A 14,157-nucleotide genomic window follows, 5' to 3' on the forward strand; every position below is an offset into this window, starting at 1 on the left:
AAAGCAAATTAATAACGAATTTCTTATTACCCTGGCAATGTTCAATTAAATAATACAAGAGATAAGTAGTACCGTAATAACCAAAAACTAATCTTTGTCAAAGATGCTTGGGAGGGTGACCGCGCCAAAGGCACGCTGGGGAGGGGGGTCCGTGCCAAAAGCACAAAATGAGGGCGAAGTATCAGCAGCGAGGCGAAGCCAAGCTCCCCCCCCCCCGCTCATTTTTTACCATGACTACACCAAAACCACACTGACCAACCAAGGAAAGAAAAAGCTTCTCTCAGTGGCATAGCTGGGATTTTTTTTTTTTTTTTTTTTTTTTCCAGGAGGGCAAGAATGTATGAGGCGGGGGCCCAAATCCACCAAACAAAAATGGTGGTAGGTGCGGGTGGTGCGACACACCCCCCCCCCCATCGAAAAAAGAAAGTGTACTTTCAGAGTAAAAATATCAAAGAATAAAATGAAAACCAAGGAAATATTAAAGTTTAGATTTTGCCATACAGTGGACCAAGAGGGAAAATGATAACCTGGGTTATTACTTTTTCAAAAGAAAATTTTAGGGTCCTGGGCCCGGGCCCATCTGGTCTAATGGTAAATTCATTTAAGGTTGAAATATCACAATGGTAAATGACTAAATCGGCCAATTTTGTGTCGATACTGACAATTTTCGGTTTGGGCATGTAATACAAGAAACATGTCATGGATACACAGCTTTCCTGACCACCTTTTTCGACTTTTCTTTTTGGGTTGGCCCTTTTATCGTTTTATTTTTATTAGTCAATATAATGTGCTTTTGTGCAATTAGCATTTCAAAAGCTTTCTATTTCTTTGTCTTTAAGGGCTGGGGTATGATCGAACGTTTGGACAGTATTTATTGTGGGACATTAGAGCACATCAGACATATCAAATTGCATTCTGAATACGAAGAATGTCATTCTGATATCAAATAATTTTGGTTTTTGAAATTCTCAATTTAATACACATTTTATGGCAAATCATTAAAAATTGATATTTTTGATATTTAACAGTACTTGAAGTAAACTTTATATATCTGATGATTTATACTTAAAGTGTATGTAGGTGGGATGAAAAGCCGACAATCAATTGAAAATTTTGACCTTTCGTATTGAAGATATGGATTTTTTTTCCCAAAACAAAAAAAAAATTAGGTCTTTTTGGGAAAAAAATCCATATCTTCAATATGAAAGGTCAATATTTTCAATTGACCACCGTGTTTTTCTTTCTGCTACATACACTTTAAGAATATGTCATTAGATTTATATAATTTACTTCGAGGACTGTTATATATCAAAATTTGAAAAATATCAAATTTTTATAATTTGTCATAAAATTTGTATTATATTGTGATTTTCAAAAATGAAAATTATTTGATATCAGAAAGACATGCTTCAGATTCAGAATGCAATTCGATAGGTCTGAGGTGCTCTCATGTCCCACAAAAATACTGTCGAAACGCATAATAAATGCTCATTTTAGATCCCTTAAGAAGTCAAAACGAGTAATATTGATAAAAATCGTATGAAACTACATATCGTATGGATTCCCTCTCTCTCTCTTTCCCTCTCCCCCTCCCCCCATCTTTTCCCCTCTTTTTCCTCTCACTCTCTCTCCCTCCTTTCTCTTTTTTCCCTGCACTAAGGGGGCGGGCCCAAATAGACAAATTTGCCAGGTTTATTGATAATAATCGTATTCTCTCTTCCCCTTCTCTCCCCTCCTCTCTCTCTCTCTTCTCTCTTTTTCCTCTCTCTCCCTCCTTTTTCCTCTTTTTTCATTGCACTAAGGGGCAGGGCCCAAATAGGCAATTTTTGCCAAGGGGGCAATTGCCCCCCCCCCCCCTGCCCCCGGCAGCAGGGATGGCAAGGAAGGTTCCTTTTTTGGCATGCAAGCGATTTTTGGTAACATTTTTGGTAAAGATTTTTTGCAAAAAACAATCCTGGTGGGGCCTGCTATGCCGGAAGTAGCAGCGAACCACTGACACTAACTTTTATATACTCCAGCCTATTCAGCTCCAAACTTACCTAACTTTGCAAAACTAGCCAGCAAAATCCATATCGCTATACCTAATGGTATGTGGACTTCATGCCACTCAATCGTAATAACTTGAAATGATGTAATGTTCTCTTCACATCTCCCTTCATGACCACCCTCATGTTCCCCTCCTCCTCCATGGTCGAGGTCAGCATGGTCAGTGGGGTGGTGATCAGGGGGATGATGTTGCTCTGTGTGTTCTGTATGATGATCATCATCAGTTTCATTTACAGTACTTGTAACATACACCACGGTCAGTACTGTTACTCCATCAGAAGTGGGATCAGAAGTTGTTTGGCTGTAGGAAGGTGAGGATATGGCTGCGATTAAAAGTACCAAAACAACATGTAATTCCATTATTCTGCTGCAGAGTCTGTGTTTGTTACAAGGTCCTCAGTCCACCACACCAATCAGGCCTGACACCAATGGAGAGTCAACCCCCACGGTTATACCAGCTACCTATGAAGTCAACCATCACATTGTAAACTGTTTAGCCAGGGAAAGACATATGCGCATAGCTGCACGTCCTAGTGATACCACATCAATTGAGATGGATGGCTCCCTCCATGAGTGAAATGAAATTTCATCCCTGTGCTGCATGCAATCTCGGCTGAGACGACATTGGACGGCCGACCTTGGCCTCATTTTGCCTGGTTGTGAACTTGACATAGGTCATGAGTGATGAGATCCTCTCGTGTGGTATAGTAGGTGTATTAAAGGGGCTGTGCAATACAAATTATCACAGAGGGCAAAATTGCAAATTCCAACTAGTGGCAAATGATGGTCATAGACCACAAACCTAGGTGGGGCGTGTTGGTGTTGTGGAGGTATCTGACCCCTGCAAAATGTTCCAAAAATGTTCCCTGGTCATGACGTTTGTTGTCACCGAGTTTGAGTCCCTTTCTCCTTACGGATGTCCAGAAAATGCAATTTTAAAATTTGACCCCAGATGACCTTTGACCTGCAAAATGTTCAAAAATGTTTCTGCGGTCATCAAGTTTGTTGTCACCGAGTTTGAGTCCCGTACCGTTTACAGATGTCCAGAAAAGACATTTTAAGATTTGACCTCTATATGAACTTTGACCTGACCCCTGCAAAATGTTCCCCTGGTCATGAGATTTGTTGTCACTGAATTTGAGTCCCATACCCCTTACAGGTATCCAGAAAGTGAATTCTAAGATTTAACCCCAGATAACCTTTGACCGACCCCTGCAAAGTGTTCCAAAATGTTCCCCTGATCATTAAGTTTGTTGTCACTAAGTTTGAGCCCCGTACTCCTTACAGATGTACAGGAAATGCATTTCTAAAATTTCACCTCTGCATGACCTTTGACCTGACCCCTGCAAAACGTTCCCCTGGTCATGAGATTTGTCGTCACCGAGTTTGAGCCCCACACCCCTTACAGATATCCAGATAATACAATTGTAAGATTTTACCCCCTTAATGACCTTTGACCCCAATTCTTTATGCAAGTTATAGGCGTGTGGTATAGCCGATGCATATATGCAAATGACATCATTGTACTATATATAATATGTGACAGAAGAAGCATTTTGAAGGTATTTGGTTAAATACCGGAAATGCCCTCTTAATGACCTTTGACCTCAATTCTGTTTAGACCCTATGGTCACTGGATATAGCCGATACATATGTGCAAGCACAGACCATAGAACTTTCTAGGGTCTGTGTGGTGCAAGTGACATAATTGTAGGGTGTATATGTAACATGTAGGAGGAGAAGCAATTTGAAGTTATTGTCAGAAAGAAGAAGAAGAAAGAAGAAAGATTGGATAGCAAAACAGCAGTGTTGTAGGTCTCGAGACCGGCCTCGGTCTCGAGACCAGCTAAGCTTCTGGTCTTGGTCTCGGTCTCGGCCCGGTCTTGGTCTCGGTCTCGGCCCTCCTGGTCTCGAGGTCTCGGTCCGAGACCGGGTTCGAGACCGGCAAAATAGCACTATTCTGGTTATCTGGCAGCAATTCTGCTCAGACAGTTTTCCATCATTTTGAATCATTAAATATTTCACTAAAAAAATCCTCAATTAATAATATTCTCAATCTTACATCAGGACTCGGCCTTCTCATTTATTTAGTAAGTGTTCAAAACATTGTATATATTTATGAAATAAATTCTAACTCAATTTCCAGAATCCAGTTCTGTTAACATCTACTTTAAACAATTTCATTGGTGCATTTGCCCAAATAATCTTTTTTATACGTGCAAAAAAGTGGCAACATGAAAGCCATTGAAAGGACTCACAAAGGTAATACTAGATATATTAAAATGTACATACAACGGTTATGACAAGTTTTTATAATATTTTACAATAACAGTTGCGATTTTGTTGTACATAATGGTCGTACTGTTATTTCAAAGTTTAACATTTGACAACATTTTTATAATATTTTTGATAAGTATTATTTTAAAATCTTTCCTAAAGTCCACATTAGGCCAAAGTTATTAAAGCGTTATACAACTTGTTGGGAAAATGTTCTTTAACGTTTCAAAAACCTTGTGTTTGCTGAGAGATTGTCTCGAAATATTATATGAACGACTAGTGCATTGCATTTATTATTTCTTTAAAAAGGGACAAATTCCATACTTAGACATATGGCAGGGATAGCAGATAACGCCATGCAACTTTTAAGGCACCATGGTCAAAGATGCATTTTATCATAGAACTTTTTGAGTGCATTCTTTTATAGGTTTTGGGCCCAATATTATTATTGTGATGTTACTAACAGGTCATTTGAATCGCCTTATGTATCTTGTTTTGGATCCAAATGTTTTAAAAATAATTGAATTTTGGTATCCTTGCTTAAAAAGCTAGCACTAAAAATGGATTGTATGACCCATCATATACCACCAGTCACCGAGAAAGTTGTCATTCATTAATGATAATACTTTCAAGCCCGGTCTCGGTCTCGGTCTTGGTCTCGGACCTGCCGGTCTCGGTCTTGGTCTCAGTCTCGGACCAGCCGGTCTCGGTCTTGGTCTCGATCTCGGACTGCCTGGTCTCGGTCTCGGTCTTGGTCTCGGATAGGCCGGTCTCGACTACAACACTGCAAAACAGTACCTAGCTCAACATGATCAATGCTCATCATCTGCACATTATAATATCCACAACAACAGTGAACTTCTGAATGGTGAAATCGGAGTAAGTGGCTGACATCACCTGCTTGGAGGTCAGTGAAATTAGAGTTGCAGCAAGCTGTGGTTTTATTACCCAATTGGGAATCAACTTCCAGCTGCAAGTCTGATTCTACTTTTGATCTCTGTTCTGACCATGCTCACTATACTTCCATGATTATATGTGCAAGTGACATAGCATTTTGAATTTGTTACAGAGTATGAGTTTTTTTGTACCCAAATTTGTCCATAGACTCTGATTTGTCAAAGGTTATTCAATGAATATACAAATATATTGGAGTTCAAGAACTGTGCCCTGATAGATGAGTCTCTGTTGCCAGCGGAAGAAAATCTCGAATCCAAAACCCACCTAGGTAAAAAGACGTGTCAACTAACTTGGGGGGTGCGGAGCCAGCTTTCTTGGTTGGAGGCAGTGGCGTAGCGTCAAATTTTAAAATCCCATAGGAAAATGGCCGAAAATGGCTTGTGCCCCCCCCATCAGACCCGGTGCTCCCCCAATATGATGACACACGCTGCGCCACTGGTTGGAGGCATAGGCGTAGATCCCGGGGGATGGGGGGGGGGGTTATCCCCCCAATATTTTGTCAGGGGGGGATGGTCCATACAATCATCCCCCCAATGTTGACGCCTAATAATGGGTTTCTGACCAAATTAACCTCATATTTGCCCATTTTAGCCCCCAAAGTGCAAATTTTCGCGCGTTTGTACAATAAGCTTATTCTGTCGCCAAAAGATGCTGCATTTACTATACTTTCAGAATTTTTTCCAACTCCATCCCCCCCAATGTCAAAAAGAAATCTACGCCACTGGTTGGAGGGTGAGGGCCAAAATAAAAATTTCGGGGAAAAGATGATTGGGATAATGCATTAGCTTCTAAGGAAGATTTTCAACATGGGGGTGGGACTGAAAATTGAAAAAGGGGTTTTGAGGGGGGTTTCACTGTCGGAATAAGAAAATTTTGCAAAATAAAGGTCACAAACACCCATTTTCCCTCTATTTTATTAACTTAATTAACTTCACCTAGGATTATTGGGTGCGGAGAATTATTGATGGGACTGGCATAAGCAAAAAAGTGCTCAAACAAGGCTAAAACGGAGCTAAAAGCATAATGCTGACCTAGGCCAGCCTGAAGCATGGAGGATGGAAACAAGAAAAAGAACCTTTTTGTTCCGTAGGTCAACGAGGATTCTTTATATATTCAAGAATCAGAAGATGTTCATTATCGAACTAAGAGGGGTTCCAAAGTTTCTTTGGAGAACCTTTAATGGTTCTTGGTTCTTTAAAGAACCATTTGAAGATGCCCTAAGAGGACAGCCGAAGAATGCGTATTATATAAGAGCTCTAGAAGAGTGAAGGGTTTTATATGGGTACATCTCCCGGGTACATCTGCAGAACCTTATTCTAATTGGGGTTTTTCTGGCCTTTGCAGAACCCTTTTCAGTTTATGCATAACTATAGGCTATTTGGGTTCCTAATTATAGGTTCTATCCATGGAAGTACATGACCTTATAGTAAAATGACATAGCACTGGAACCGGAACCATGGATGCGAGGTTGTTATCGCAGGTAAAGGAAAAGATAGGAAGTTGTACCAGTTGTTACAGGCCCAGATTATTTTACAGGATATACAAAACAATAAAATCCCTTTAAAAGGGACGTGCCAGCACAAAGAGTAATTAAATACATGGTGAGTAACATCCACACAGCTGTATAAATTATCACAATACATCTCTTCAGTGCACGGTACAAACAGTCATACACCAATTTTGGTATTGCTGTTGATATAACCATTTCAACATTTTGTTGCAATATTCACAAGTTTCCGTTTTGTTCGTAAATTTATAAAACAGAAAACTATATCAAAGTATAAAAAGGGCTCGTATCAGCACAAAAGAATTAAAAAGAACGACAATGGAACAAAAATGTAAATAGAATACATTTCAAATTAGGCCTAAAAACATAAAATACTTACCCAACTTGGCAACACTTGCAATGAGGACCCATATTGCAATTCCAAATGGTGTCATCACCTCATGCCACTCTAACCCAACCACTTCAAAATGTGTTATAGTTTCTTCACATTCTTCTGGAAGATCATCAAAGTCAGTGTGGTTTTTATCCGCCTCTGTGGAGTAATCTGCTGGTGATCCAGTGGTGGCTTGTGATGCTACCACAGATGCTACTGTTAATAAGATAGCATTGAAGAAGAGCACGCGGATTGTGATTCCAAACATCCTTTTGCTTCGGAAGCACGCTAGGAGACACATTTTGTGTTTTTATGGCCTGTCTCTTTCTCTATGTTGAATGGGCAATGATATTGGTAATTATATGCACCATATACCAAAATGATCACAGATCACAGTCTGCCTCAAGATAAATGTGTCAAAATTCCAATATGGTCATAACCTATGGACTATCATTGAAAACGGTGTTCCGCAGTTAGAAGCTGTTAGAAGTACCGGTAGGCCTGTATTTTGGTCGATTTTTGTGTGCCTATATATTTTTGAGGCCTATATAGTTCCTCCAGGGTGATGAGTTCGAGCCAGTACTGTGAACTCGATGATCACTACAGCAAAGGTGCAAAACATGCTACATGGAAATTAAACAGCTCATATGCCTCCAAAACATTATTTTATATGATGAAAACCTGCGACACACCAGTATACTCCACACCCGTGTCCTGTTTTATAGCAACTTCTGATATGTCCACTCATGCTCAGAACTCAGTTCCTTGCTATTTCACTTCCGTGTTGTTCTTGTAACGTAAACCACCGATATTATCAGAACTAACACTTCCTATATAGGCAGTTTGATTTGCTTTTGATAGTTAGCGTTTACTTTTAACATGCTTTAAGGGTACACGATGTATTGTTGATCGAAGCAACCAAAACAAAAATCGATTTTCATTATCTAAATCAATATATAATTGAAAAATAACGCTTTGATGTTTTGCAGCAGTTCATTCTACAAAATCATACTTTGAAAACTTGCTTGATTTATTGTAATGAGTTATGTTACGTTTTACAAAAGTGTTGTTGTTCAGCCCTCTTTACAACATACATGTACCTCAAAAACCAAAGGACCTACAAAAGTATATCTGTGATAGGCCTATTTGAATTCTTATATACACTGTCTATGAAATGATCAATCAATTGAATTTTTGCTAAAGCTCACTACCATTCGCAAGATGCTGTGAACTACCAAATTGCAACAGTTTAAAATAGTTGCTAACCTTAAGGGCTGTGGTATGAACGTTTGGACAGTATTTATTGTGGGACATTAGAGCACATCAGACATATCGAATTGCATTCTGAATACGAAGAATGTCATTCTGATATCAAATAATTTTGATTTTTGAAATTCGCAATTTAATACACATTTTATGGCAAATCATTAAAAATGATATTTTTGATATTTAACAGTACTTGGAGTAAACTTCATAAATCTGATGATTTATACTTAAAGTGTACGTAGGTGGGATGAAAAGCCGACGATCAATTGAAAATTTTGACCTTCCGTATTGAAGATATGGATTTTTTTTCCCAAAACACCAAAAAAAAATAGGTCTTTTGGGCAAAAAATCCATATCTTCAACATGAAAGGTCAAAATTTTCAATTGACCGTCGGCTTTTCCTCCCTGCTACATACACTTTAAGAATATGTCATTAGATTTATATAATTTACTTCGAGTACTGTTATATATCAAAAATTTGAAAAATATCAAATTTTTATAATCTGTCATAAAATTTGTATTATATTGTGATTTTCAAAAATGAAAATTATTTGATATCAGAAAGACATGCTTCGTATTCAGAATGCAATTCGATAGGTCTGAGGTGCTCTCATGTCCCACAAAAATACTGTCGAAACGCAATAAACGCTCATTTTAGATCCCTTAAGGGCTGGGGTATGAACGTTTGGACAGTATTTATTTTGGGACATTAGAGCACATCAGACATATCGAATTGCATTCTGAATACGAAGAATGTCCTTCTGATATCAAATAATTTTGATTTTTGAAATTCGCAATTTAATACACATTTTATGGCAAATCATTAAAAATTGATATTTTTGATATTTAACAGTACTTGAAGTAAACTTTATAAATCTGATGATTTATACTTAAAGTGTATGTAGGTGGGATAAAAAGCCGACGATCAATTGAAAATTTTGACCTTTCGTATTGAATATATGGATTTTTTTTCCAAAAACACCCAAAAAATGAGGTCTTTTGGGCAAAAAATCCATATCTTCAATATGAAAGGTCAAAATTTTCAATTGACCGTCGGCTTTTCTCCCAGCTACATACACTTTAAGAATATATCATTAGATTTATATAATTTACTTCGAGGACTGTTATATATCAAAAATTTGAAAAATATCAAATTTTTATATTATTTGTCATAAAATTTGTATTATATTGTGATTTAAAAAAAAGAAAATTATTTGATATCAGAAAGACATTCTTCGTATTCAGAATGCAATTCGATATGTCTGATGTGCTCTCATGTCCCACAAAAAAATACTGTCGAAACGCAATAAACGCTCATTCTAGATCCCTCAACCTTTCTTAAATAATTTTCACCAGCTCTCTGCGCTTGAGTAACTTTCACAATCATTCACTGATCGGGTATACAGCCCGTCCCAATAAAAATGGTCAAGAAAACATGACTGATTTACATCCATAAGGTATTTTGATGCAAATGGTATAAACATGATAAATATGCTATACATTTGGAAATGAATTTGGAGAAAACCTTCTGTTAATAAAATACCGTGCCGAGCCACCAGCCTGGGTGACTTCAGTAATTTCAGATGATTGAGCTCAGTAATACATCAAAGAATATCTTCCAATTCATGAAAACAAATAGATAATACAATAATAATAATAATAATAAACGGAATTTATATAGCGCCTTAGCATAAGTATGAACAAAGCGCTTTACAATGATCTTAAAAGTACAACTTACACTACATCTTAGGCTACAGTAAAATGTACAACTTAATTAAAAATAAAAAAAACTTAGTTTGGAAACAAATAGGTTTTCAGATTAGATTTAAAAGTGGCCAGACTATGTGAAGTACGAAGTTCTACAGGTAATTTGTTCCAGAGAGCTGGCACAGAATTGCAGAAGGCATTATTCCCATATGATGTGTGAGTTCTTTTACATTCAAGCAGACTGCCATCAGCATGTGATCGGAGGAACATACCATCAGAAAATGTGTGAGATTTTAGGAGATTTTGTATGTACAGTGGTGTTGTTTCATGTCTGCTTTTATAAGCGAATGCGAGTAGTTTGTAGGTAATACGCTCTTTTACTGGAAGCCAGTGAAGCTCTTTCAGCAGAGGAGTGGTGTGTTCCATACGGTTTGCCTTGAATACAAGTCTGGCAGCTCTGTTTTGTATCTTTTGTAGTTTTTGTGTGTTTTTTACAGTGGTACCATATAATAAAGAGTTACAATAATCAATTCGAGAAATAACAAGTGAGCGGACAGCATGGTTGCAAGTATCTTTATCAATATAACAGCGAATGCGTCCTATATTACGAAGATGATAATTTAAAGAGCGAGACACAGCAGATATTTGAGATGACATAGACATGGTTGAATCAAAAAGAACTCCAAGGTTGCGTACAGAATCAGATGGTTTGATAATTGTTCCACATACAGCTTATCGGATTAAAAGCTTATTCGCCACTTGCACGGTTCCGCCATTATGCACTATATGCGGGGAGAGCCTCGAACTGGCAGCATACATGAAAGGAAGAATTACGTAACCTTACACAGAATGTTATATGACTGGTTCAATTCCCATTCATGTATGCTGCCAGTTCGAGGCTCTCCCGCACATAGTGCATAAATGGCGGAACCGTGCAAGTGGCGAATAGAGGGAAGGTCTTGCTGCTCAACGAATGTTTGTAATTATCAGAAGGTTTTCTCTAAATTCATTCTCTAATGATAAGATATTCAGCTTTCAAAAACTTTTTAGAGCTTTTTAGGTACTTTCGTTTGATCCAATTTGGTGTTTGCGTTGGGCGTTGGTAAGCTGATGAACCCAGGAATTTGAACTTGTCCTAAGTCCATTTTGAGTATACGAGGGTCATTAATTAAAAAAGTTCCACCTTCATCATCACATCTTTGTTTATCTAACGTAGGCTTAACGTGTCTCAGGAAGTTGAAATTGGCTGAGAAATAAAAGCTATTTGATGATGTGATTTTTGGTTATTAAGATGTTTTGGTTAAAGCGAATACAGATTTGGTACGTCGGAAACGGTCTGAAAAGAAAGGGTAATTTTAATTTAAAAGGTAGGCCACATCTATGCGGAAATCATTACAGATTTTTTTTTTTGAACTCCAACAGTGAAATGGCGCATGGCGGTGTGTGTAGTAATAGGCATACTCTGTTCAGTATAAGGTGGATCATGACCTGCGTCAAATCCCGCGTCAACAAAAATTGGATCTTGAGTGGATCCGATGAGTGGATTTTGCACAAAATAAAAATTCCTTTAAAAAGGAATGGGCGCCCAATGCATGAGCTTTGATGTGATGTGCTAAAATGTAAATGTAACCGTTTGGATAAAATTTTCTTGATTAAAAAAATTGTAACATTAACATAGTATAAAGCAAAGAAGGATTAGAAAATGTAAAGCATATCTATTGCAGTGGGAGAGGTGTAAAATCGCACTGCATGTGGTCAAGGGTGTAAATCCGAAGCTAAGTGGCCAAAATAGTTCAATTTGGCGATGGGCGACACCTCCCACAAGTTATACCCGAATAATCGCGAACCAGGGACAAAACTAAAAGGTCGAATTTTTGCCATTTGCGAGTAGGGCCTATTGAGCGAAAAAAAAAGTACGGCAGGTTTCTTGGTTTAAAAAAAACCAAAAAATAAAAAATAAAATAAATAATAAAAAAAGGTCCTATAGCCCCTTATTTAGGATTTTCAAATTTTGTGCAATGGGGATGCATTATATAACACATAAATAATTAAAATTAATTTAATTAATAAATGGTCATCCTTAAACTTGGTAAAATAACTTAGTTTAAACTTCCTCAATTTTTGCATCAATAGTTCATCAAATTTGCATATCAAGTTCAAGTATTTTTTAATGATTTGGCCTTCTCCATTTGTTTCCTTTTAATTTCCTCAAATTGTGTTGTTCAGTAGGTGCCACTCAGGCCTCGCTTAACCTTTATCTCCATTTCTGTTACCATGGTTGGTTATTGCCTTTTTAATGTAAAACCATTTCATGTTGATAGGTCCATTTCCTTCAACTATACCCTTTACAATTTGTTCAGTGCTTTATATGGTTCTTCTTTCTAAATTTCCTCAAGATTTGTTTTCCTCATTGCCGCGTCTGTATTAAGTTACTCAGATATGTGCCCTGTTTCCATATCTGCCTTCCCCCAACTTCTTTTTTTCTGTTCAATTACATTTAATACCTCCTCTGGTGATGATTTGTATTCATTATTACCAATTTCCACATTCTAACACCAACATCTTCCTCTTTTCAGGTGAATTCCTCAAAATTTTGCACAACCAGTGTCTTGAGATTTCCTCTTTTCCATTTAGTAGCTTCATGCCTACTCACTAAAGTATGTTATTTTTGCTGAGATATGTTCCCTCTACGTCATCTTCTACCTCATTCCTCCTCTTCTTTTCTTTCCTCTTTTCCTTTCCCTCTTCCTCTCATCTTTTCTTTTTCTTCTATCTCCCTCTTTTTCCACTCTTTCTTTTTTCTCCCCAAGCATTATTTCCTCAATTTTGTCTGTCATTTCCTAGGAGCGGTGCTTCCCGCTCCAGGCCCAGATTTACAGGATATAATGTAAAACGAAAACATTAAAATCCCTTTAAAAGGGATATGGCAGCACAAAGATGGGTTAGTGAGTAAAATCCATACAGCTGTATAAATTATCACAATACATCTCTATGGTATGAACAGTCATACACCATTACAGCAATTTTGGTATTGCTGTTGATACATGTGTGACCACTTGAACATTTGTTGCAATATTTTCATAAGTTTCCATTTTGTTTGTAATCAAAGTATAAAAAGGGGCTCGCATCGGCACAAAAAGATCAAAAAAGAACGGTAATGGAACAAAAACTTAAGAATAATTTCAAACTAGGCCTATAATACTTACCCAACTTTGCAATACTTGCAATGAGGACCCATATTGCAATTCCAAATGGTGTCATCACCTCATGCCACTCAAAGCTAACCACTTCAAAATGTGTTATATTCTCCTCACATTCTTCTGGAAGATGATGAAACTCATCTTCATGATGTTCAGTGTGGTTTTCATCCGTCGTCTCTGTGGAGTAATCTGGTGATCCAGTGGTGGCTTGTGATGCTACCACAGATACTACAGTTAATAAGATAACATTGAAGAAGAACACGCGGATTGTGATTCCAAACATCTTTTTGCTTCGGAAGCACGCTGGATACATTTTGGGCTTTCTCTATATGAAATGGGTAATTATATTATTCGTAATTACATGCACCATGCCAAAATGATCACAAATCATTGTCTGCCTTCAAACAAATGTGTCAAAATTCATGGTCATGACTATGGACTATCATTGAAGACTGAGTTCCGCAGTCTCTAGAAGTACCGGTAGGCCTGTATTTTGGTCGATTTTTGGATAGTTCCTCCTCATGGGTTCGAGCCTAGGTCTTCGACGTGCAGTACTTGAACTCGATGATCACTACAGCAAAGATGCAAAACATGCTACACGGAAAATAAACAGCTCATCCCCTATATCTCCAAAACATTATTTTATATGATGAAAACCTACGACACCACCACACCCCGTGTCCTGGTTAGCAACTTCTAAAATGTCCACTCATGTACTCAGAACCACCAATTATTCCATGTCAGAACTCATGAGTTCCTTGATTTTTCACTTCCGTGTTGATCTTGTCAAGTAAACCACCGATATATCGGAACAAACACTTCAT

At 37.7% G+C, this 14,157-nt stretch overlaps 1 protein-coding gene across 4 annotated transcripts in view; it reads right to left on the reverse strand.

Moving 5' to 3' along the window:
* The window catches only part of LOC140135556 (Na(+)/H(+) exchanger beta-like), a 58,656-nt gene extending 44,510 nt beyond the window's left edge, over window positions 1-14,146 (reverse strand). The window contains exon 1 of one of the 4 annotated variants that reach the window (XM_072157095.1): window positions 13,340-14,146. In XM_072157095.1, coding sequence (XP_072013196.1) covers window positions 13,340-13,646 — 307 coding nt within the window. In that variant the 5' untranslated portion in view covers window positions 13,647-14,146. Of the gene's footprint in view, window positions 1-2,039; window positions 2,598-7,166; window positions 7,841-13,339 lie in introns of those variants that run through there. The other 3 variants (XM_072157096.1, XM_072157094.1, XM_072157098.1) reach the window with 3 other exon arrangements.
* Window positions 14,147-14,157: the final 11 nt, after the last annotated feature.

This window comes from Amphiura filiformis, chromosome 16 (genome assembly GCF_039555335.1).
Source record: "Amphiura filiformis chromosome 16, Afil_fr2py, whole genome shotgun sequence".
NCBI classification, from domain to species: Eukaryota; Metazoa; Echinodermata; class Ophiuroidea; order Amphilepidida; family Amphiuridae; genus Amphiura; species Amphiura filiformis.